This window comes from Leucoraja erinacea, chromosome 3, assembly GCF_028641065.1.
Source record: "Leucoraja erinacea ecotype New England chromosome 3, Leri_hhj_1, whole genome shotgun sequence".
Lineage (NCBI taxonomy): Eukaryota > Metazoa > Chordata > Chondrichthyes > Rajiformes > Rajidae > Leucoraja > Leucoraja erinaceus.
The window spans coordinates 86,323,317-86,349,218 of NC_073379.1; the positions used below are offsets into that span (position 1 = coordinate 86,323,317).

The 25,902-nt window shown below is 44.7% G+C and overlaps 1 protein-coding gene across 1 annotated transcript in view; it reads right to left on the minus strand.

The window, feature by feature from the left end:
* The window catches only part of srfbp1 (serum response factor binding protein 1), a 233,218-nt gene extending 208,053 nt beyond the window's left edge, over nt 1-25,165 (minus strand). The window contains exon 1 of the mRNA XM_055633138.1: nt 25,096-25,165. Within this exon, the coding sequence (XP_055489113.1) occupies nt 25,096-25,155 (60 nt within the window). The 5' untranslated portion in view covers nt 25,156-25,165. The remainder of the gene's footprint in view (nt 1-25,095) is intronic.
* Between the last annotated feature and the right edge of the window lie 737 nt (nt 25,166-25,902).

Consider the following 25,902-nt stretch of genomic DNA (forward strand, 5'->3'; position numbering starts at 1 on the left):
ACGCCAGAGATCTGTGTTCGATCCTGTCCTCGGGCACTGTCTGTGTTGAATTTGCACATTCTCCCTGCAAGCGAGTGGGTTTCTTCCCACATCCCATAGATGCATTGGCTTTGTAGGTCTCTGTAAAATTGCCCCTAATGTGTAGGGAGTGGGTGAGGAAAGTGGGACAACAGAACTTGTGTGAATGGGGAGACAAAAATGCTGGAGAAAATCAGCGGGTGAGGCAGCATCTATGGAGCGAAGGAAATAGGCGACGTTTCGGGTCGAGACCCTTTTTCAGACTGATGTGAGGGTGCGGGGGGTGGGAAGAAAGGAAGAGGCAGAGAGAGTGGGCTGAGGGAGAGCTGGGAAGCAGAGGAGAAAGCAGGGACTACCTGAAATTGGAGAAGTCAATTTTCATACCTCTGGGTTGTAAACTGTTCAAGCAAAATATGAGGTGCTGCTCCTCCAATTTATGGTGGGCCTCACTCTGGACATGGAGGAGGCCCAGGACAGAAAGGTCGGATTCGGAATGGGAGGGGGAGTTGACGTGCTGAGCCACCGGGAGATCAGGTTGGTTATTGCGAACCGAGCGGAGGTGTTGGGCAAAGCGATCGCCAAGCCTACGCTTGGTCTCACCGATGTGGAGCAGCTGTAACCTAGAGCAGCGGATGCAATAGATGAGGTTGGAGGAGGTGCAGGTGAACCTCTGCTGCACCTGGAAAGACTGCTTGGGTCCTTGAATGGAGTCAAGGGGGGAGGTAAAGCGACAAGTGTAGCATTTTCTGCGGTTGCAAGGGAAAGTGCCAGGAGAGGGGGTGGTTTGGGTGTGAAGGGACAAATTGACCAGGGAGTTACGGAGGGAGCGGTCTCTGCGGAAAGCCGACGGGGAGGAGATGGGAAGATGTGGCCAGTGGTGGGATGCCGATGGTAGACAAAGCTGGAGAAAATCAGCGGGTGAGGCAACATCTATGGAGTGAAGGAATAGGTGACTTTTCGGGTCGAGACCCTTCTTCAGACTGATGTGGGCGGTGGGGGGGGGTCGGGAAAAAGAAAGGAAGAGGCGGAGGCAGTGGGAGAGCTGGGAATGGGAGGGGAAGGAGGGAGAATGCAAGGACTACCTGAAATTGGAGAAGCCAATGTTCATACCACTGGGGTGTAAACTACCCAAGCGAAATAGGAAGTGCTGTTCCTCCAATTTGAGGTGGGCCTCACTCTGGCCATGGAGGAGGCCCAGAACAGAAAGGTCGGATTCAGAATGGGAGCCACCGGGAGATCAGGTTGGTTATTGCAAACTGAGTGTAGGTGTTGTGCGAAGCGATCGCCAAGCCTGCACTTGGTCTCACTGAGGTTGATCATACACTGAATAATCCAACCAGAATTTTGTTTGGAAGTGAAAAGAAATAATAGAAATTGCATTCATTGCAATGTGTAAAAGGAGATAAGATATTGTATTGTAATTTTGCTGCATGTCATTGTGGTATATGTCATGTCTTGATTGGTGAATATATTTAGTTTGTGACTTTATTTGAAGTGGAAATAATATGTGAATGCTTCATTGACCATAATTCTGACTGGTAACTACGCACTTCATCCAAGCACATTATCATACGTGTCATTCAAGCCGTCTTAATTGACCACCCAAACAGTCATTTGGCAACCTAAAAAGCAGCCTAGGGTGCCCGGCTGGCAACAGGGAAAAAAAAGTTAAGCGAGAGCCCTGAAGCGAGAGCCTTACAGGATGGAGCCTGAAGACTGCAACGTCCAGGTTCAGAAATATCTTCTTTCCCCACAGCCATCAAGCTATTAAACTCAACTCAAATAAAACTCTGAACATTAATAGACCATTATCTGTTTATTTGCACTTTGTTTATTTATCCATGTGTGTATATGTTTATATAATGGTGTATGGACACACTGATCTGTTCTGTATTCATGCCTAATATATTCTGTTGTGCTGAAGCAAGAATTTCATTGTCCTATCTGGGACACATGACAATAAACTTTCTTGAATCTGTTTTGTTCTATGAACCAAGTGGTCTACTCCTGTGCCATATGTTGAGATGGTGACAAAACTGGTGTTTGGACTGTGACAATGATGAATCTGAGCATAGAGTTTATGATATTGATGGTGAGGATTCTTCCTGTGATTGGTTCTACATATTGATGAATGAGGCTTAAAAAGATAATGTTGGTGGAATCGGGATGGCTCTCTTTTAAGCTGATGAAAGCCCACATAGTATGTTCTTCCATTTAGGCTCATACTATTACTGCATTCCATATTGGCATTGCCATCTTTAAAAATAGCATTTGTTTTCTCAAAATAGAACACCTACTTTGTTCTGTTCAAAATGACCTGATTTAGAGTCCTGGAGTGCAGCACAGAAAAAGGCCATTCCGACCACTATGTCCTTGTTGACCATCAACCACCCAGTTACACATATCCTAATTCATCACTCCCCCCCACCCCTCCCCCAAGTGTTCATCTCTCATCTGCACACCAGACCATTTAACCAAACAACCTGCATATATGGGTTGTGGCAGAAAACCAGAGCACACAGAGGAAACCCACATGGTCACAGGGAGATCATGTAAATTCATATAGCATTGGATGAGAGGATTGAACCTAGGTTGCCATCAACAGTGGTATCATGTCAGTACACGAGACCTCAATTGCTCAAACTCATGCATATCTCAGCCAATTGCACTGATGCTTAGCAAAGTCAAGTATGTCGAAACAAGGAACTGCAGGTGCTGGTTTATATCAAACACAGACACAAAATGCTGGAGTGACTCAGCGGGTCAGCAACATCTCTGGAGAAGAAGGACAGGTGAGACTTCAAGTTGGCCCTAATGAGAGGATCAGAGTACAAGAGAAAAAATATATTTCCCTAATTACAGAGTGATTACTGAGACCGCATTTGGGGCATAGCTTGGGGTCTCCTTGCCCAAAAATGGATACACTTGCCATTAAAGAAGTGCTGTGAGATTTCATATCATTGCCCAGGGATCAGGAGGAGTTTGCAAGAGGAGGAGGGATCCAATCAACCAGCCGGTTTTTCACAAGCATTCGGAAGGATGATCTCAATAAAATGTACAAAATGCTTACAGGGATCAATGTGGGGCCCGATATATGGCATATGCTTCCCCTGGCTAAGCAGTCTGGAACTTTGGGTCACTTTCCCGTATGTGGGCGAAACCATTTAGCACCAAGACAAGGAGAATTTGTCATGGAGAGACTAGCGAATCTTTGGAATTCTTTAATCTGGAGGCTAGATAATTGAGTTCTATCAAAATAGATATTGATAGATGTCTGGATATTAAGGGAATCTATTCCTTGCAGGAATGTGGCATTGCAGCAGCTATGATCTTGACGAATAATGGAGCAGGCTTGAAGTTGCTATGATTACTCTTATTTGATCTCACTTTCCAAATTAAGAAATAAATGAATATCAGCAATCTTCATAATTCTCCTAATTCTTTTTCCTCCTGTAGCCACATTATAGTGGAAACCTTACAGCTAACCCAATAATGTACATAGCTAAGTAGAAACAAGAAATTGCAGGTGCTAGTTTCCAAAAAGGACACAAAGTGCTAGAGTAACTCAGCGGGTCAGGCAGCATCACTGGTGAACATGGAACTCAGTGGTGAACTATGGCCGACCCAAAATATCACTTATCCATGTTCTCCAGAGATGCTGCCTGATCCACTGAGTTATTCCAGCATTTAATGTCCTAACATGTTAAACATGTTGCATAGGTCAAAGGATAAGAATTATGACAATTTCTACATACACCACCCTTCACGCAATTCAATTTGAGAAGGACAGGCACTACCCTTGGAACTAGTTATGCTTGCGTGCTATACCTTTTCATGTCGGGCCCTAAATGTACTTTCTGAAGTGCTTAAGTGCTTTCTGAAATAAGTTCAACTCCCCCTCCCACTCCAAATCTGACCTTTCTGGCCTGGGCCTTCTCCATGGCCAGAGCGAGGCCCACCATTAATTGGAGGAACGGCACCTCATGTTAAATGTGATATTAAATGTCCGCCGAACTTCACAGCCGTGTATCTCTGGCTTCTTAACAGTTGTCTCCACTCCTTCTCCTCCCCCCTCATTTAAAGGACTTACCGTACACTGTGCTAGCCGTCTTAATTACAGCGCTAACCTTCCTGTTAAATGCGGTGTGTATCGGTATCACGTTGGCTTTGCACTGTGTGTGTGTGTGTGTGTGTGTGTGTGTGTGTGTGTGTGTGTGTGTGTGTGTGTGTGTTCATTCTGACAGTCGCCGTTCCAGTTGCCGGTTTTTCCTAAGTGGGACAGGCCCATTAGTCCTCTGCATGGTGAAAGAACCAAGTTACACATGCCTCACCCAGTTAATCAATGATGTGATGTTTGCAAGAACAGAGCCAGGGACACTATGGCTAGCAAGTCTACCATGAAATGACTTTTAAAGCCTGTCCTAAATATGAGCAGATGATTTCTATGTGCAGCGTCTTATGCAGCAAAAAGATAAATTAGTGATTCAGGCCTCTATCATTAGTAGTTCCAATAAATATGATTACATCACAAGTTTCCCATAGTTTTGTGCATTACTACACATAATTTGACTGGAATATAACTGTCATGCAGGGAAATTAAAACAGAGGCACAAGAGACACTGCTGTTACTGGAATTTTGTCCAAAAAATAAATTACTGGGGGAACTCAGTGCGTCAGGCAGCATCTTTGGAAGGAAATACACAGACAACATTTTGAATTGGAACCCTTTGAAACACTAAGTTCATTCAGCAGTTTGTTTTTTGCTCAGGGAAATTATAATAATGATTGGCTTGTACAATAATAATAACACACACACACAAGTCTAAATAAATAGCCCAGATCGTCAACTTTTTCAAAGTTCCTAGGCATGCACATCTCCGAAGATCTCTCCTGGGCCCAGCACATTAATGCAAGCACAAAGAAAGCACATCAATACCTCCATTTCCTTGGAAGATTGAAGAGATTCAGCAAATTCGCTGAATACAGACGTGAACTACTACAGGTGCAAGGTACAGAGCACACTGACTAGATGTAGCAAGGCCTTTTTTAGTAACTTGAATGCCCAGGCTGCAGACAGGGTGGATACTGTCCGATCCATCACAGATAGTGACCACTCCGAAGTGATCTGCAGGAGGCTGATGTCTCAAAAAAGTAGCTAATATCATCAGAATATGCATGTCCCAAGATTCCCCCAAAAGCAATGTTTTCGGTGTGGATTTTCTGACTGCACGTATATAAAAACATTAAAACTTTACTGAAATATTGTTGGGCTTTACCTCTATCAAACATTGTAAAAATGTCACAACTCTATGATTGTGTTGAACATACATTGTTAAAATAGTAGGGAGAAATCATCCTCAAATATCTTTGAGATAGTTAGGCAGAAGCAGACATAGCCTTGAGCATTAACAGCTCCATTTTCTTCACTAACAATTTAATTTTCTTCTGTTAAAGACAATCAGCACTTCAGAAATTCAGAAAAACATGCCAAGAGGCCATTCAGATCCTCATCTCTCTTCTGGGTAAAACGAGGCAACTGGTTAATTAGACTTCCAAACTTGATCCATGCTAGTGAAAGTTGGAGTATATCAAAAGCTCACACAGGCGAGAGTTTCTGCTTCCATCAATGGGTTTCTAACCTCCACATTACTGAAGAGTAAATTTTTTAAAAATCCCTCAAACGCTTTTCTCATCCTTCTCCCTATTCCATATCCCCAACTTATTGAATTCTATGTTCACTCTGCATAGGCCTTCCATAGTACATGCATGTAGAGGATCGACAAATCTGTCATCATCATATGCTCAGTGATGGAGAGAGTCAACAACTTCAAGTTCCTGGACGTGCATGCCACGGAAGATCTGTCCTGGACCCATCACAATGATGCAATCATAAAGAAAGCCCATCAATACCTCTACTTCCTCAGGAAATTGAGGAGATTCGAATATTCTCTTGAACTTCGACATCCTCCCTTCTTCAGTGAAGAGCATGTTGATTGGTTGCATCACAACTTCATTTGACAATTTGAACGCACAGGAATTAAAGTGATTACAAAAAGTGGTGAACACTGTCCAATCATTCACGGGTACTGACGTCCCCACCATCCAAAGGATCTACAGGAGGCACTATCTCAAAAAGCAGTCAGTACTATTAAGGACCTACACTACCCTAGCCACACACACATTTCATTCCTGTCATCAAGAAGGTGGCAGAGGTGTCTGAAAACTGTAACGTCCATGGTCAAAAACAGCTTCTTTCCAACAACCATCGGGTTATTGAACACTACGAACTCCAACTTAACGCAAACTGCCTTAAGGGACTTTGGGCTTTGTTTTATTTATTGCACTAGATTGGTCTTTTAATTTGTTGAACGTTAAAAAAAGTATTATAATGGCGATTAGGTACTGTGTTTACAAACCCTGCTACTGAGATTATCCTAGTTAACAATAAATTATAATGTAAGATATTTTATTAAGTAAAGAGTAATTTGACTTTTTTGGGTTCTGAATAAATTGAAGTTTTATAATTCTATACCACACTGGAGGAGCTGGGTAATCAGGAAGTTGGAGGCCTGAATTGAAGCTGTTCCTGTTATGCCCCAGCAGGAGACAATTGACAATGGTGGGAGAGGATGTATTTCCTGGGAGGATGGTGGTTTCTGTAAACAGAAATCATCGGGCTGTAGCTGACATTGATGATTACACTGTTAAGATGAAATTGCAAATGTTAGGCTTTTGACTAAGTTCCTGGTGTTTAGGTTTTGTGATCAACAGTTTGTGATTGATATAACCATGGGTGACAAGTATTGTATTAGTGACAAGTATACTTTGAATGGGTACAGCCTGTGATTGATTTGTGTTAAACGTCATTGCTGCAACTCTGTATAAACATGTGATTATGTTTCCAAAACACTATAAAATATGTTGTATGTCTTCATTCATTAGAGGGGTATCTTGGGAGAACCAGAAGTATCACTGGATACTTCTGGACTGTAACATCTCCAGCCACTCCCTTTTGACGTAAAAGTAAAGCTTGTATGGTTTACCTAACCTATTGTGAGTTGGCTGTTTTAAGAAATGAACCTGACCACTACAAGTAAGATAGTTCCGTTTTGGTACACATGACAATAAAACACTCTTAATTCTCTCTTGATCAAGTCTCCACTCAGTCTCTTTTGCACCAAAAAAGCTAACACGCATTTATCCAATGACTACATTGACTAGCTTTTGGTTAAACATCTCAAAACAGCTTGCTGGTGTACTATCAAACAAGATTTAACACCTTGCAACATAAGGAATATGAATAAAAACATGGCCAAAGGAAAGGGACTAAAATAAGCATCTTAAGGTCTGAACAGGAACAGGTCAAAAACAAGTTGGTACAGGTGCACAACCTTTTATCCGAAAGCCTTGGGACCAGACACTTTTCGTAATTCAGAATTTTTCGGCTTTCGGAATGGAAGATTTTTAGCGTAGTGGTAGAGTGCTCGGCTCATATCCGCAAGGTCGCGAGTTTGCGCCACGATCCCAGCAGTTACTCAATCGCGAGTTTGAGTCTTCAATGTAGTTTTTTCTTGCAGAATAGGAGAGAATAGGGAGGGTTAGGCTGGGATCATTCTCTGCGAGATGATCTTAGTGCGGGAGACAAGTGTAGGAGAGGTGTACTGACTGTGTGGGCAGAACTTTGGAAGTGATTGCCCACCATTCTCAAAAGCCGCTGTGTCTCCCTGTCCCTCCAACTCCAGAGGAATCCGTTCCCCGATGGGCCGCTACGGCGACAAGTGGCAGTTCGCCCACAGCCCGAGCTGCGGCCCCTCATCCGCAACCCGGGTTCCTCTGGAGTTGGAGCGGGGCTGGGCTAGAGTTGTTGCTGGCTGTGAGTCTCTGGGATCTCCGTGCTTGCAGTCAGTGTCCCGTTGGTCCTGACGTCTCCGGCCACCCCCCTGGAATGGAGCTGAGACTGGGAACTGTACCGCCCTTGCCCCCTCCCTCTGCAACTGCAAACAACCCCATTCTCCTGCTCACCTGCAAGGGCGGTACAGTTCCCAGCCTCAGCTCCTGTACAGGGGGGGTGGCCGGAGACGTCACAGCCCGAGCTGCGCCCCCTCATCCGCAACCCGGGTTCCTCTGGAGTTGGAGCGGGGCTGGGCTGGAGTTGCTGCTGGCTGTGAGTCTCTGGGATCTCCGTGCTTGCAGTCGGTGTCCCGTTGGTCCTGACGTCTCCGGTCACCCCCTAGAATGGAGCTGAGACTGGGAACTGTACCGCCCTTACCCCCTCCCTCTGCAACTGCAAACAACCCCACAGTTCCCAGTCTCAGCTCCTGTACAGGGGGGTGGCCGGAGACGTCACAGCCCGAGCTGCGCCCCCTCATCCGCAACCCCAAGACGTACTTTGCACACCATCAGCTTCTGCCCCTACGGGGAGCGTGTTCCTCTGTAGTTGGAGCGGGGCTGGGCTGCTGCTGGCTGTGGGTCTCTGGGATCTCCGTGCTTGCAGTGGGCCTGGAGGCCGGTGTCCCGTTGGTCCTGACGTCTCCGGTGACTGGCATCGCCGACGTGAAGACATTGCAAAGCCCCCGCGCCGGTGCAATGAGCGGGGAGCTGGAGAGGGGAGGGAAGGGGTCACACACATGGCCGGGAAGCAGAGGGGTGTAGGTGGGTTGAAACTGAAGGGAGCGACAATCTGCTGCTACCTGCCCGCTAAGTTAAAAAGTTCCCACGCAAGACTCACGATACACTGTGTATCGTGAGTCTACCGTGGGAACTTTTTTAACTCAACGGGCAGGCAGCAGCAGATTGTCAATTATTAACCCTCCCGCGCAATATACCCTCACCTTCTCTTTTATGAATGGGGATTTAGTTCCCCTTTCTTCGAGGACCGACCGGAGGTTCCGCTGTCACCTCTGCGGGCCGCCCTCGGTGAACGTCTTCAAGGACCTTTTTTCAAGGACCGAAAAAATGTCCGCTATTCAGAGCTTTTCGTTATTTGGATCGTCGGATAAAAGGTTGTGCACCTGTATGACTAATTAGCAGTAAATATCACTGAATGGGAAAGAATGCAGGAAAGAGAGTTAAAGTCCAGCATTAGTAGGACACCAAGTAAAGCAGTTCATATCAGGACTCTAGCAAAATATCTTCTTGGCAGCAAAATGTTATTTTTTACAGTTGTTGGCAAATAGAAATCAAATCAGAACCGGCGCATGATGTCAATATTCAACCCAACTTACATAAACTGAACTGACAGCCACATCATTGTGGTTATCATGGGCAAACAAGGTATGAAAGCACAAAGGATGTTGTCCACCAAAGCTAAAAATTCCACCAATTTTTTCAAGCTAGGTGGCACCAAACAGGAACTCTTGCTGTTCTTTCACAAGGTGCGTCAGTGAATAAATAGAACATTTTTAGAATACTTCGGAAACTAATACCGTTCAGAACTTTGTTGATTGAGAAATTATGGTACACCAGCAAATTTAGTGCTCTTCCCGTGTGGCCAGGATGAGCTAGTTCTGCCAAATGTCTTGACTTAATGGCTTTGCGAGAACCAACCTATCATTTCATATGTAGGATTGGAAAAATGCTAACCTCTGGCAACCAAAGATTAAGACAGTCTCATAGAAGTCCAATATTAATATTTCCAAATTCATATTTTGGAAAGTGGATTTGTATCGCCTATTTTATGGACCTAAGCTAACATTTTTTGCATTACAGAATAAATTAACATAATAAAAATCTGGAATAATCCTTCCAAAAGTGTACAAACCAAATGGAGTTAGAAATATGTCATAATAGTAAAATTATAATAAAGTTTTAGCACCTAACAACATTGAAAAACTAAGAATTACTAAGGGAAGAAGAAGAAACAAGGAAATGCAGATGCCAGTTTACAAAAAAAAAGACACAAAGTGCTGGGGTAACTCAGTGGGTCAGGCAGCATCTGGCGAACATGAATAGGCGATGTTTCGTGTTGAGCTCCTTCTTCAGACTGATTGTGGCATGAAAGGGAGGGATGGATGAAAGCTGGAAGAAAACAGGCGCAGGACAAAGCCTGGCAAAGAATAGGTGGATAAAGGAGAAGGGGGGAGGTGGGGTTTGATAAACAGATGGTTGGAAGGCCAGAGATGAAATGACAGAAGGTGTGTGACAAAAGGATTGAAGAATTGCGAATTGTGAAGCTAGAGGAATTAATGTACATGGAAGGGAAGGCGGAGGGTGGTTTGAAGTTACCCAAAACTGGAGAATTCAACGTTCATACTGTTGGGTTGTAAGCTACCCAAATGGATGAGGTGCTGTTCCTCCAGTTTGAGTGCTGTTCCTCCTCCGGCAATGAAGTAGACCCTGGGCAGAAAGGTCAGTACAAGAATGGGAAGAAAAGTTAAAGTGGTTAGCAACTGGGAGATCCAGTAGGTCTTGGCGAACCTAGTGCAAGTATTCACAAAACGGTCGCTGAGTATTAAGTAATAATATTCAGTGAACGTTTGACAAATGTTGCATCTTTACCGTGGAAAATAAATGCTGTAACTGACATGCATCATTTCGCTGACACGGGAATGCAGCAAAAGTGCATCATATAAGTTGGTCTACTGGCACTGGAAAGCTCTTATTGTCCGCTTGGCAAATCATTTAAAGGTAGTGACTGCACAAGGCTCGACGGTCGACCCTATGTCGATTTTGTTTTGTTCAGTTTATAGATACAACGTAGAAACAAGCCCTTCGGCCCACCGAGTCTGCTCCGTCCAGTGATCCCCGCACATTCACACTATCCTGCACACACAAGGGACAATTACACTTATACTAAGCTAATTAACCTACAAACCTGTAGGTTTTTGAAGTGTGGGTGGAAACCAAAAATCTCAGAGAAAAGCCATGCAGTCGCGGGGAGAACGTGCAAATGCTGTAAGACAGGCGCTCGCTGTCGGGATCAGAGCCGGGTCTCTGGCACTGGAAAGGGCTTGTCCCGCTTGGCCATCATTTACCGGTAGTGACTGACGCTCGACGGTCGCCCGAGTCATCATGTGTCCACACAGCCGTCAGGAGTGCGTGACGTCATTTGAAGATGGACACAAAATGCAGAAGTAACTCAGCGGGACCGGCAGCATCTCTGGAGAGAAGGAATGGATGATGTTTCGGGTCGAGTCTCTTCTTCAGTCTGAAGAAGGGTCTCGACCCAAAACGTCACCCATTACTTCTCTCCAGAGATGCTGCCGGTCCCGCTGAGTTACTCCAGCATTTTGTGTCTATCTCCAATCGTCTTGGCCCCGCTCTGGGAGTAGGAGTGGAGGCGGTTCCGGATCCGCAACGGCCATGAGCTCCAGGCCGAGCTCGGCGATCGTTTGCCTGCTTCTGCTGCTGTTGGAGGTGAGACGTTGCGCCGCGCCAGGGTCTTGGGCCTGTCCCACTTTGGCTGTCAGTTACGCGACAGGCCGGTGGCACGCGAAGATTTAGTGCAGGACGAAGTCTGCACTCCTCCACGCCACTCCACACTCCTCCACACCACTCTATGCGCCCGTCCCGCGCTACGCACACGCTAGCAGGTCGCATAAATGGCGCGCATATGGCAAGTGGGACAGGCCCTTAAGGCAGCAACTCTACCCTTGCGCCACCATGCCACTCTTGGTATGTCCACGTCAGAAAATATACATAAATCACTTAATATGGTAACTACACTTCCACAGTATGGTCAGAAATGGAATCAAAAATACATGTCTGTTAAGAAATAAAAACGGAGAGAGAGAAAAATGTTCTACCATTCATAGGAATGAACGCATGCGTGTACATCGAACTTTTGAATTTAATAATAGTTTGGGAGTTCTATTAATAAGTTAGGCGTCCATAACCAGGGGATAGCCTATATATTTTTTGTAGCTTTGTAAAGCAATTACTTTTCAGACAAATAGCCAGAAAAGCTAACCTGTTCAAATATCCTTGATAAAATAGATCAACACATGGCAGGCAAGATGCAATGAATTGTCAGATGACATGGGCCAAAATACCAACCAATAGTTAAATATGAATCTATGCAGAGTTTAAACATTTCATAAAAGTTACTTTGAATTAAGTACTTGACTCATCATCTCCAAAATATAGTCCACAAGACATGAAATACAAATTTCAAGCAAGGAATTTTAATCTGGAAGCATGGGGCAGTTCAGATACAAATATTGATTGGAGGCATAAATCCTGGAGATTTATGTTACCTTAATGGTGGGTTGTACCGTCAAGACTTTATAAGTAGTGGATGAATGTCACAATACAACAGAATTATAAATGATGAATGGAAGTAATAGCCTTAGTTTATTTCAAACTTTAAATTAGTGCTCTAAATCAAATACTAGTGGTTGCAATGTTAAGTGCCATGTAATGACAGATATAATTTCCTTTGACATGTCTTTGCAGCATGTGTCTGTCATTATTCCTTGAAGAATCTAGCCAGCATTACATTCTACCATGGAAACTTGTTAAAGGTTGGGCATTGCAAAATAAAAGTTGGCTACCACTGTGTCCCTCACACCAACCAAAAGTTGTATTAACATGTAAATACATTTTGAATCAGAACTATGAACTTAGAACAAATATTAAGTTATAACAGGCAGCTGGTCACTATTAAAAATGAAACTCCTAAAAATTGAAATTTGATTTAATCACCACATTTGAATATTAAAACTGCCTGACAACTGTTTTATTTTATTACAAACTTCACTTTTTTTAAAAATCAAAGCCATAAATAAAGTACATTGTTTTATAAATGGAAACAGCAAAGTAATGAGATGATGAGAATTCTTGGAGCTGAAAAAGGAAAAATCTTCATAAGCAAAAATTGAAAGTTGTTTCAATCTCATTGTAAACAGCCATACTGACAGAAGTGACCAAATCCTACCTCCAAATATTGTTTCTGGATGAGCCATCTGTTGCCAAGACCAAAATAATGGTTTATACCAAAATAATGGGTTCTTAATAACCCATAAGGAAAAGAAATAAAATACAGTGATCTAATTGCTTCAAAAAAGTTGCATACGCTATGATCAAACAGAGCATTTGTATTAAAAAAAAAAGGCATGGATGTGTACTATATATTTATTGAACTTTGGAATAACATAACAATCAATAAAAACTTCAACATATTTATATTGCAATGATGCCTTATACACTGTGTGGTATTAATAACACAATTTAAATCACTAAATATATAGGGCAATTAGGAAGTGAGCTTTTTCATATTTAATTGCCTTCAGAAAATTAGAAGATCCACCCCTCGTCCATCAATTCCAGTCGCATAATTGAAACTAAGAACTACAGAGAATTTGTACTGGGGTACAAATGGGGAGGTGTAGAACCTACACATGGTTTGGGAGCGCAGGGATTTCAGTTAATGCTTCAAAGTTACACCTGCAGCAAAAGCCAACAAATCTGTGTTCGTTTTTGAGAGGCAGGGAATGGGGAGGAAGATCAGCTTAAAGAAAAGCAAATTAAGATCAAGATGTTTTACGAGAAGAACAATTGTGAATGCAAACTTTGATTAAAGAAATGAGTAAATCGAAAAGACTTAAACTTGGAAGCAGAGTTTTTCAGTCTTAAATGCACAAAAGAACCATGCATGTTCATTTGTCAGAGTTGAGTATTTACAGTGGACTCAATCCATTTTACACAATACTGGTGCCAAAAATTGCATACAATGCAAGTCTCCAACATTCCTGAATTTATATCCAAGGAGATTCTTATGATCTCACACTCAAATTTGGCCTTGAAAAAGGTTTCAGTGGTAAGGCTGCCAGAACTTTCATAAAGGCATAACCCCTGCTTAGCAAACTATTGGGTGTCCAATGACGAATTGATTCACTTCTTCGGCAGGTTTACACTGGCCAGACAGGACAAACTTGGGAATAAAACATTTGAAAGGGTCAAACACTGCAGCAAACAAGAAAAATTGGACGTAAGAGCACATCTTTGGTCCTGAGGAGCAGATTGTGACTCAGATTGTAAAACACTTGTCTGAGTCAAACGAGTGATGATTCTCGTGTGATGATTGCTCTTGGGAAACCTCGCACGAACTTCCAGGCAAACACTATTGCACAACCGATAATGGTGCAACACTTTGCATTATGCTCCCCACAAACACTAATGCTCAGGGTTCCAAAAACTGGTCACAGTTGAGTGCAGCATTCATCCGACTGTACAGGGCTCGAAATTAACGGTTGCCGGGGTGCCAATGGCCACCTAAAGTCCCGCCGGGCAACCTAAATGCCGAGTCATTTTGCCCGGCTTGGCACTGCAGATACTGGTTTATACCGAAGATAGATACATAGAAACATAGAAAATAGGTGCAGGAGTAGGCCATTCGGCCCTTCGAGCCTGCACCGCCATTCAATATGATCATGGTTGATCATCCAACTCAGTATCCTGTACCTGCCTTCTCTTCATCCCTTGAGCCACAAGGGCCACATCTAACTCCCTCTTAAATATAGCCAATGAACTGGCCTCAACTACATTCTGTGGCAGAGAATTCCAGAGATTCACCACTCTCTGTGTGAAAAATGTTTTTTTCATCTAGGTCCTAAAAGACTTCCCCCTTATCCTGAAACTGCGACCCCTTGTTCTGGACTTCCCCAACATTGGGAACAATCTTCCTGCATCTAGCCTGTCCAACCCCTTAAGAATTTTGTAAGTTTCTATAAGATCCCCCCTCAATCTTCTAAATTCTAGCGAGTACAAGCCAAGTCTATCTAGTCTTTCTTCATATGAAAGTCCTGACATCCCAGGAATCAGTCTGGTGAACCTTCTCTGTACTCCCTCTATGGCAAAAATGTCCTTCCTCAGATTAGGAGACCAAAACTGTACGCAATACTCCAGGTGTGGTCTCACCAAGACCCTGTACAACTGCAGTAGAACCTCCCTGCTCCTATACTCAAATCCTTTTGCTATGAATGCAAACATACCATTCGCTTTCTTCACTGCCTGCTGCACCTGCATGCCTACTTCCAATGACTGGTGTACCATGACACCCAGGTCTTGTTGCATCTCCCCTTTTCCTAATCTGCCACCATTCAGATAATAGTCTACTTTCCTGTTTTTGCCACCAAAGTGGATAACCTCACATTTGTCCACATTATACTGCATCTGCCATGCATTTGCCCACTCACCCAGCCTATCCAAGTCACCTTGCAGCCTCCTAGCATCCTCCTCACAGCTAACACTGCCCCCCCGGCTTCGTGTCATCCGCAAACTTGAAGATGTTGCATTCAATTCCTTCGTCCAAATCAATAATATATATTGTAAATAGATGGGGTCCCAGCACTGAGACTTGCGATACCCCAGTAGTCACTGCCTGCCATTCTGAAAAGGACCCCTTTACTCCTACTCTTTGCTTCCTGTCTGCCAGCCAGTTCTCCATCCACATCAAGACTGAACCCCCAATACCGTGTGCTTTAAGTTTGTATACTAATCTCTTATGTGGGACCTTGCCGAAAGCCTTCTGAAAGTCCAGATATAACACATCCACTGGTTCTCCCTTATCCACTCTACTAGTTACACCCTCGAAAAATTCTAAGATTCATCAGATACAAAAAAACTGGAGTAACTCAGCGGGTCAGGCAAATTCTCTGAAGAAAAGGAACGTGACGTTTCGTGTCGGCGGCGGCTGTAATGCGGGGCAAAGATACTAGGTGCGGGATGACGGAGGGTCGGAGCGAATGACGGGCCCCGCACAGCAGCAGCGAGAGCGGCTCCACCTCCTCCTCCCGCACTCTGCCCGCCCTGATAGCGGCCGCTGCTTGCCACTCCGCCAACGGCGATAACAGCTTACAAAAGAAACCCTCCCACACGCCGAGGCTAGGAGAGGGAGGGAGGGAAGGAGGAATGGGGATGCCCCTTTCCGCCGTCTGAAGCACCTGCACCGCTCGGCCTCGCACCTTCCTGTTGGCTGGCGGAGGAGGGGAGGCGGTGGCGAGGAGATCCCAACGGCCTCCCCCTTTGGCGGCTGCACTTGGTGGTGGCCAGAGGTGGCCAAGGCATCGCGGTGCCGATGCCAGTGGTGTCCGATGTGCGCTGACCGTTCCTTCCTCCCCCTCCCCTCTCTCTCTTGTACCCTCCACCCCCCTTATCCTGAGACCTCGCCTCTCCATCCCGCACTGATCCCCATTCCCGCCTCTATTCAGTCCTCACTGACATCCCCTGTGTACCCCTCCCCATCTATTCATCCTGCACTGATTTCCCTATCCACCTCGCATTGATTCTCCTAACAACCCCATCCATCCTACACTGGTCCCCCAATTCATTCTGTACTTACCCCCCTTCCCACCCATCCTGCACTGACGCCACCATTCATCCTGTACTGGTCCCCTCATCCATCCTGCACTGATCTCCCGATCCATCCTGTGCTGACCCCCCTCCATTTATTCTGCAGCGATCCTCCCATCCATCCTGCAGTGATCTCACCATTGATCTTTTACTGATGCTCCCATTCATCCTGTACTTAGCCCCCCAATCATCCTGCACAGACCCTCCGATCCACACTGTACTGACCCCACAATCATCCTGCGCTGAGCTCCCCCATCCATCCTGTTCTGATCCCCCCATTCAAGAAGAATGGCGGATCAGTCTGAAGAAGGGTCTCGACCCGAAACATTGCCTATTTCCTTCGCTCCATAGATGCTGCCTCACCCACTGAGTGTCTCCAGCATTTTTGACTACCCCTCTTCATGCTGTACTGATCCCTCCCATTCATCCTGTACTGATTCTCCCATCCATCCTGCACAGATCCCCCCTGTCCATCCCATTATGAACCCCCCATTCAACCCCACTGACATCCGCCGCGCTCTCCCCTCACAATTTTACCTACAAACAAACACACTAATTCCCCTGCCTTAATCCATCCATTCCGCGCCGATTGCCTTCTCAATCCCCAGTACCGTACCCCCCCCCCCCCCCCCCCCCCCCCCCACCATCTATCCACCCAGCACTGATTCACCCCCCCCCCCCCCCCCCCCCCGACCCTACTGTGCTGGAAATGTCTTCAGAGCGAACATTGACTATGTTTGATAACGGAATGCAATCAAATGTGTTTTAATTCCCAATGTTATTATTTGTGTTAATCCATAAAAATGGATTCATTAAATTGTGAACACGTGAAACATTAAAGCCGCAGTGTTCGATTGTCACTGCTACCGTTGACACGTTATTACAGAATTCATTTTAACGGCAAATCAATGCTCTTAATATGGAGTATCAGTACTGTAGTTATTTAATGAGCAACATTCACAACTATACATTGGATTTATGCAGGTTTTACTTTTACAGTCGGTCATATACATCACAAATTTGGTCAGGAGATATTTCAGTTGAAATTTTAACATTAATTCTGAAGTGGGAATGATGGAAAAAGCTTTTATCAATAATTTTTTTTAAATCTGGTGCGTACAAACTGGGTATCTTCATTGCTGTTCACAACACACATCTAATCTGAATGTCCGGTAATGTGACGTTTTGACACCTTTAAACATATTATCAAAAGAACATTTGCTGCAGTTATGTCCTTTGGCCATCTCTTGTTAGTTAGTGTAATATTTAACCTGTCAGATGGGTATAGTCGATTTTAACAGCTATTATCATAAAATGCCTTTAGAAATTTCCTTGCAAACTGTATATTTTGTTGTGGATAAATTATGTGTGAAGCAAGAGTGTTTCTGTACCAATAGCAATAACAACCCATGCTATGGCCATGACATGATAATTTTTGGTCCTTCACAGAAACCATGCTTGCATCAATCTGTAGTGTGCATGGTTAAGCATATATGTTACCATAGTCCGGGATTTATTGACAGAGGTTGATCATACATTGAATAATCCAACCGCATTTTTGTTTGGAAGTGGAAAGAAATAATAGAAATTGCATTAATTGCAATGTGTAAAAAGAGTTGAGATACTGTATTCTAACTGCATGTCATTGTGGTATATATCATGTCTCGATTGGTGAATATGTTTAGTTTGTGACTTTATTTGAAGCAGAAATAATATGTGAATGCTTCATTGAGCATATTTCCAACTGGTACAGGTGCACAACCTTTTATCCGGTGTTCCAGAAACCGAAAAGCTCCGAAAACCGGCCATTTTTTCCAGATGTCGTCTGCGCACCAAAGCTCGCGTTTGGCGCCAAACTTGACCCAAAACGACCCACGGTCAACCCAGGTCTGTACTACTGTAGCGGCTGTCTCCTCCCTGGAGACCGGGAGACGCTTAAACATCTGTAAATCATTGCTTAAATGTTAGTCAGTTAGTTTGGAGGGCTTTTATGTGAAGGGGGGTGAAGGGGTAAACTTTAATTCTTAGTCCCCTACCTGGTCGGAGAGGCGGGGAGCGGTCAATGCCTTACCGGGTCGCCGTGCAGTAAGCTCCGCAGCGCTGTGGCCGGTGGGGCTGTGGGCGACGCTGGTTGTAGCTCCGACCCCGGCAACTCTACCCCTGGCTGCCTGGCGCTCCAAATCCAGCGCGGCCCGCGGCCGGACGCCCCAGCTCCGCGAATGTCGGGAGTCGGCGGCGTCGCAGCGCTGGGATACAAGCGGGGAGCGGGCAATGCCTTACCGGGTCGCCGTGCGGCAAGCTCCGGAGCGCTGTGGCCGCCGACACACAACATCGCGGAGCGTCGCTGGATTTGGAGCCGCGCAGCCAGGGGTAGAGTTGCCGGGGTTGGAGCTCCAACCGGCGCCGCCCGCGGCCGGACGGAGCCCCCAGCTCCGCGAGGTTGGGAGTCGCCGACCAGGTAGGGGACTAAGAATTAAAGTTTCCCCCTTCACCCCGACTCCACCACCACCACATAAAATCCCTCCAAACTAACTGACTAACATTTATGCAATGATTCTCCTGGTCACCGGGGAGGAGGCAGCAGCTCCAGACTTTTCAAGCCGCCCGCGCTACCTACCTAATCTACGCTAAAAATCTTCCATTCTGAAATCCGAAAATGTCCGAAATCCGACAAGTGTCTGGTCCCAAGGCTTTCGGATAAAAGGTTGTGCACCTGTAACTACGCACTTCGTCCGAGCACATTATCGCACGCGTCATGCAAGAAATGACCACCTAAACTGTCATTTGGCAGCCTAAAAAGCTGCCTAGGTTGCCCAGCTGGCAACAGGGAAAATAAGATAAGTGAGAGCCCTGCTGTACCACACCTACTCAGGATTTCCTGGTATTTCTGTTGTCGAACTTGCCATTTAAAGGCCTAACATAAAAATAGATGAATTCCTATTAACCTGCCCATAAAGGAGCAGAGATGTGTTCAGCTCGCCATGCACTCCCTCCTCCCGTCTCCCAGAACCTTAGAGGTATGCTTGTCATCATCACAGTTAATTATTACACTATCTTGGGATAACCAATCGGTCTTTGTATCCTGAACTAATTGGACTGATGAGTCCCAATTCAGGACTAGCCTTTAAAGGTTTCAAGGTCAGTTTATTGTCACATGTACCAATTAAGGTACAGTGAAATTTGAAAGCTTCAGTCTTTACTGCTCTCCAGAGGTGCTGCCTGTCCTGCTGAGCTATTCCAGTATTTTGTGTCTAGCCTTGAAATACTGGCTACTGGCACTGACAACACGTGGCCATAAATTTTGGACAACAACTTATCTGAACCGACTTCTAATGCAATTATACAAACAACAGACCAGTCAGATTTGTTCTATTTGAGTGTGTTATTGTTAAGCTCAAGTAGTCTGGCTTTTTAAATGGCCTTACGGACCATGCCCTACTTCTACATTGAAAGGTGGAAGTACTGGTCATTCACTCCTTTCATTACAGGAGGTGGGGATGACCATTGTTCCATATCAGTTCTGGGTAACTCTGCAAGCAAATGTACACATGGATAGATCTGCTGTTCTTGGAGAGGCAGCAACACACTAACTAACCTATCTTCTATTAAGCAGTAAGTTTTCAGTTCCAAAGTCATGTGGAACTGCCCCATACACACCATGGGATCCAGAGATTGAGTCAACAAATTCAGTTATGCTCATTTTCAGTTGTGGTCGGGAAGAAAACAGACTTTAAACAGTCAGACTATGAATTGGTTAAATGGAAATTGTACGTATGAATTTTCCAGTGAAAATTCAGTGAAAAATATTTCAGCAAAACATCAAAAAATTTGCTAGACTAAACTTATAGAATTTCATGCAATTGATAATTTTACTTAACTTGTTTTAAAGCTACATAATAGATTTTATGAATCATAAAATAAAATCTGGTAGACATTTGCTAATATCTACAAAAATGATATCGATCTGGATTGTAAAACCGTTGAAGAACTGCTCAATGGTGTTTTAATTGCAATTATGGAGTGAAAACAACGGTTTTAAAGATCAGGCTAAACGAAATGTTAACATCCATAAACTAATCCATTCAAAACATTGATCCCACAACATAATTTATTACTGAAAAAGTCAAAAACATTAAAACCGTTAATTTAGTATTCCTGGAAAACAGAATGTATCTTCAAAAACCCAAGAATTAATGTAATATAAATAGAATGATTTAAACGACAAGCAAAAATCCATATCTTATTTTAGCTTGAATTCAAATAACCAACCAAACTTTGCGCAGCACAATTTATTTTTACTTTCACCGCAGAGCAATTTCCTTCCACCAACACCCCTGCAAAATTCTGCTGTACTGACTCACTAAAAACCTATTCAAACAATAATGATTAGCTTCTTGCCACTGTATAATGTGGCATAGATATCTGTGGAAAATGACATATGCATATTTATAAAACAAATAAAATTCAGGTTAAAGGGCCGATTAAAAGTTTAGTTCCGGAATTCTTTACTTTAGTTTGGCCAGAAGGAAATGGAAATAGAAGACTTATAAAAAGTACTTTCAACAGAGGATGGTTCCACCATCCTTGTTCATTATCAGGTTTCAGCATAGGATGATTTGTTATCATTTCTTACAATAAACCATTTGAAATAATGGTTGAATGCCATACTTTAACAGGTGACCGGCTGGATATTTTAAATAGTGTTTTACCTATAAGATATATTGCAGAACCACTTCAGTCAGCACTGCCAAGGCTTGCTGGTATCCCCCGTTTGCTAACCAGTTTAACTCCCCTTCCCATATTGACAACCCAAAGATATGAACATTGAATTCTCCTGTTTTATGTAACTAACTTACAAACACACCACTCTCCTCCCCACTCCCCCAACTATCTCCAACTATCAGCCAATCAGTTGTATCCACCTATCATTTGCCAGACATTGTCCTGCCCACACCTCTTCTCCAGTTTTCTTCCCTTCCACCCATCACACACTCTACAATCAGTCTGAGCAATGGCCCCAACCTAAAACATCAGATGCTCCCTGTCCCGCTGAGTTACTCCAACATTTTAGGTCTTTTTTTGATTAAATCATAAGTATGCTTGCTAATCAGTCCAATCCGAGAAGAAACTTAGGACATTATTGTAATATGCCCTCATTATGATATCAACATCACAGTACCATAGAACGAGCCAGGTGCCCATTTGAACTGGTCTGCTAGAACTTTTAAAAGCACAATTGAGTTCTTCCTCTGGTGTTTGCTTCGCATGAGATGCATAGGATTCAGGAAGAGCTAGTCAATTGGATAGAGAATTGGCTTCATGGAAGGAAGCAGGGGGTGATGGTGGAAGGTTGTTTTTCAGACTGGAGGCCCGTGATTAGTGATATGCCTCATATGATACGATAGAACTTTATTTATCATATAACCATATAACAATTACAGCACGGAAACAGGCCATCTCGACCCTTCTAGTCCGTGCCGAACACATAATCTCCCCTAGTCCCATATACCTGCGCTCAGACCATAACCCTCCATTCCCTTCCCATCCATATAACTATCCAATTTATTTTATTTATTTATTTATTTATTTATTTTTATTTATTTTTAATCGAAGTGGGAAATTAATTTGCCAAGTCATAAAAAACACAAAAGACATGAAAATAAAGTGACGGGTTGGAAGGCGTTGGGGATGTGCAAAGATTGAGGCAGTGGGGTGGGGGGGGGGGGGGGGGGGGGGGGGTGAGTTTCTCAATCTACCCCACGACAGAAGGGGGAGGAGTTGTAAAGTTTGAAAGCCACAGGGAAGAAGGATCTCCTGTGGCGTACTGCTCATGGACTGGTGCTGGACCCATTGCTGTTTGTGAGTTATATCAACGATTTGGATGGGCATGTAGGCATGACAGCCAAAGTAATAGACTTAATGGGTCGAATGGTCTAATTCTGCTCCTATCACGTATGCATTTGGCGGGGGAAATTTAGCAGCATTGATTCAACCAGTGTGGAAACAGGTTCTTCAGCCCAACTGGCCCACCAAGATGCCACATCCCCAACCTGCACACCCATTTCTTCCTTTCTCCATCCCTTCCACCCATGTTCCTTCTGTAAAGAATTTAATCAACTAGCTTCCTTTAAATCCCCTTTGCCATGTCAGCCTTGCATCAACCTACTGCCTTAATTTTCTACCCATTTATTGAACCCTCTCAACTCCTTATTCTACTTTCATCTACCTCAAATGTATCACTTTCCCCCCCCCACATCTAGGTTTTATTTGCTTTAAATAACATTAATTAATAAAATATTCAACTCTCCTGAAGATGTTTCCGAGGGTAGATTTGCAGTTTCACAACATGTGGTCGATTACCACTAACTTGAAGGTGATCTCAATTGCCTTCAAAAATGAATGTTTATTTTTTAAAAGGCTAATTTAATCAAATGTTTTTCCCTCCCCCTCTCTCCATTATTTAATAAAACCTGTGAAAGATTCCACATGAAAGTTGCAATCAAAATGAAACAAGAACTTTTTCCAATCTCTCTTACACAAAAAATAAACTTTCTCTAATTAACGTCTGAAATCATTCACAAGGTTTTCAAGGTTTGTTTTTGAAGTAAAACTATTAACAGAATATCCTGGGAAATAGACATACATAACCACAGCTTACTGACGCATGTTAGAAAATTAAACACACTATATTCTGAAACTGCACAAACAAATTCACCTTAGAGCCATTATCCTATACATAGAACAGCACAGGATGAGGCCTGTTGGCCCACAGAATATGCACCGAACATGATGCCAAATTAAACTAATCTCTGAAGAAGGGTTTCGGCCCGAAACATTGCCTATTTCCTTCGCTCCATAGACGCTGCCGCACTATCTACTTGTATTGCTACTTTCAGGAAGCTATAGACTTGGAACTCATGATTCCTCTGTACATCACTTCTGTCAAGCGTCTTGCCATTAAGTTATTGTGGCTTCACCCGATGGTCAGACCACTTACTGTTGAATCCTCGTCAGTGGTTACAAGGACTGTCACCTGATGTCTTGGGTTAAGAGGAGTGTCCTGCTACATCAGCAGCTCTTACCTTGAGATCATGAGTCACCAGGTAGCTGAGCTCGAGTCAACACCCTCGCTCAGCAGCAGCAGCAATGACTCAATACATTAGAGAGTCCCAAACGCACATGTTAAACCTATCTCACCGAAGAAAGTAACCGTTTGATCACAAAGTTTGGACTCACTACACTGGTGACCCGCGACGATCCAAATTGTGATTTTGGATTTCTCCCGAGGCACGCAGCCGACCAACCACCTCTACAGTGGTGACTTGATGTCTGCCCAACAGCCCAGCCCAGCCCTGCTGAACGACGCTGCCGCAAAACCTACCATAATGTATGCCGCCGACAACCGCCTCAACGCGTTCGCAGGCCGCCCAGGTCGATGGGCGCGGTCCGGGCCTTGTTTGACGGCAGCCAATCTCTCCCACATGACTCGCCCAGAGCCGACCATCAGGGCTGAGAAGCCGTGGCTGCCGCCGCTCCCCCACCAGCTGCTGCAGGAGCTGCGTGTTTATCAGCACCCCGCCCGCAGCAACACCGGCAGCGAGGAGAGAGCAGGCCCGCCCATCACCCCGCCGGCCCCTGCTCAAGGCCTAGCCACCCAATCGCGCGGGCCTACCTGGGGCGGCTGCCCAAAGACATCCTTCTGCTCCTCGCTGGCACAGATTTCGATGGCCGGCTGCTGGCTGCCCGTCCGGTTGAGCTGTTGTCGGCACAACAGCAGGGTGGAGCCTCGGCCAGTCGTGCCTCGGCGGTCCCGCGTTGGCTTCCCCGGCAGCTTCCAGTCTCCGCCAGGGGCGCGGCACTGGCGACGACACTGGCGAAGGTGGGTGGAGTTCCGACCTGCAGCAATTCCCGTCGATGCTGGCCGCCCCACATGCATCCGGGGATCACCTCGGTTGGCACGCAGTAAAGGCCGCCTCGGTCAGCTGCCAAAATGACCGCCGCGGTTGACTGCCAAAATGGCCACCACGGATGGCCGGAAGCGTCACTCGACCCGCTCTGACTGCCGTCAACAGCGCCACCTTCCGGCTGGATGCTGTCTCTGCAGTCTGACCGCCATCAACAGCGCCACCTCAGGTCGGATGGTGTCTCTACTGCCTGACCGCCATCAACAGCGCCACTTCACGTCGGATGGTGTCACTGCAACCTCCAGTTTTCCAGCTTCCAGCCATTTCTCATCAGACATTGGACAATTTGAACTTTTAGTTTCCTACCACTTTGGACTTGTTTGCTCACTGTAGTTTGTTTTTTTTCTCTTTTCATTTTTTACACTGTAATCGCTGGGTTTAGTTATTAGTTTATTGGTATTTCTTTGTGTTTTGTTTGGTTTGCATTGTTGCCGACATCTCCCAGCCGTTGCTGGGTGCCGTATTTCCTGGGACACGATCCTCTGCTGGTCGTTGAGATGCGACTGTGTCTCGTCCGTCCTGTGATTTTTTTTGCATAGTTCGCCTAGCCCCACGGGCCCGTGGCCATTTCTCCACCTATATTTGTAAATGGTCTAATTTGTCCCAAATTTCACCAATTTTAGTGCCATCTTGCAAACTAACCCATCTACATTTTTGCCCAATTCCACTAATCAGTTGAAACACTGCACGCTGTACAGACATGCCTTTACTTCAACTGAAGTGAATAGTGAATGGTCTGGACAGAGTAAATGTAGAGAGCATGTTTCCAACTAGTGAGATCATGTAAGATGAGAAGCCATAGCTGCAGAATAAAAGGATGTACCTTTAGAAAGGAGATGAGGAAGAATTTCTTTAGTCGGTGTGGCGAATCTGTGGAATTCATTGCCAGACAGCTGTGGAGACCAAGGCAATGGATATTTTTAAGGCGGAGATTGACAAATTCTCAATTAGTAAGGGTGTCGTAGTTATGGTGAGAATGGGGTTGAGAGGGAAAGATGGATCAGCCATGATTACATGGCGGATTAGACTTGATGAGCCGAATGGCCTAATTCTGCTCCTAGAACTTATGTTGACCATTCCAACAAACTCATGGTCAGCTGCCGACCTCTACTCTCCATAGAAATTAGGTCAAGGTTCTGCTGCCCTAATTATTGTCTATCCTAACAATTACTGTATTTCTCTTAGCAAGTCGTTTAACATTGAAGGTGACATGCTTCCATTCCAGTTCAATTACGAGACCAACAAGGGAACCAAAAATGGTGCAAGAGGCACTCGACTGATTGGATGGGTAGTTTGAGAGGTGGTGCACTACTTCCATCATTTATGCAGGTCTCCTGTCTGGACCTTGCACACAGAATTGAGGTTTCTTGATGCCATCTCTATTTTAAAAGCCATAGAAGTATTCCAAAGAATTAGTGTGGATATAACACATCTTTAAGTAAAAGTTGCATAAACCTGAACCTTATCCGCACCGCCTCTGCTTGGTAATCTCTTCCCGTGACAAATCTCAGAACAGTGTCTGCGACAGAAACTTGGTTAGTAAGCACAATTACTTATGTACGGACCCCTGATTGAGATCGGACAGATTTTAAATTTCTCTAGGATTAGAAATCCCACCATGGACTTGCCC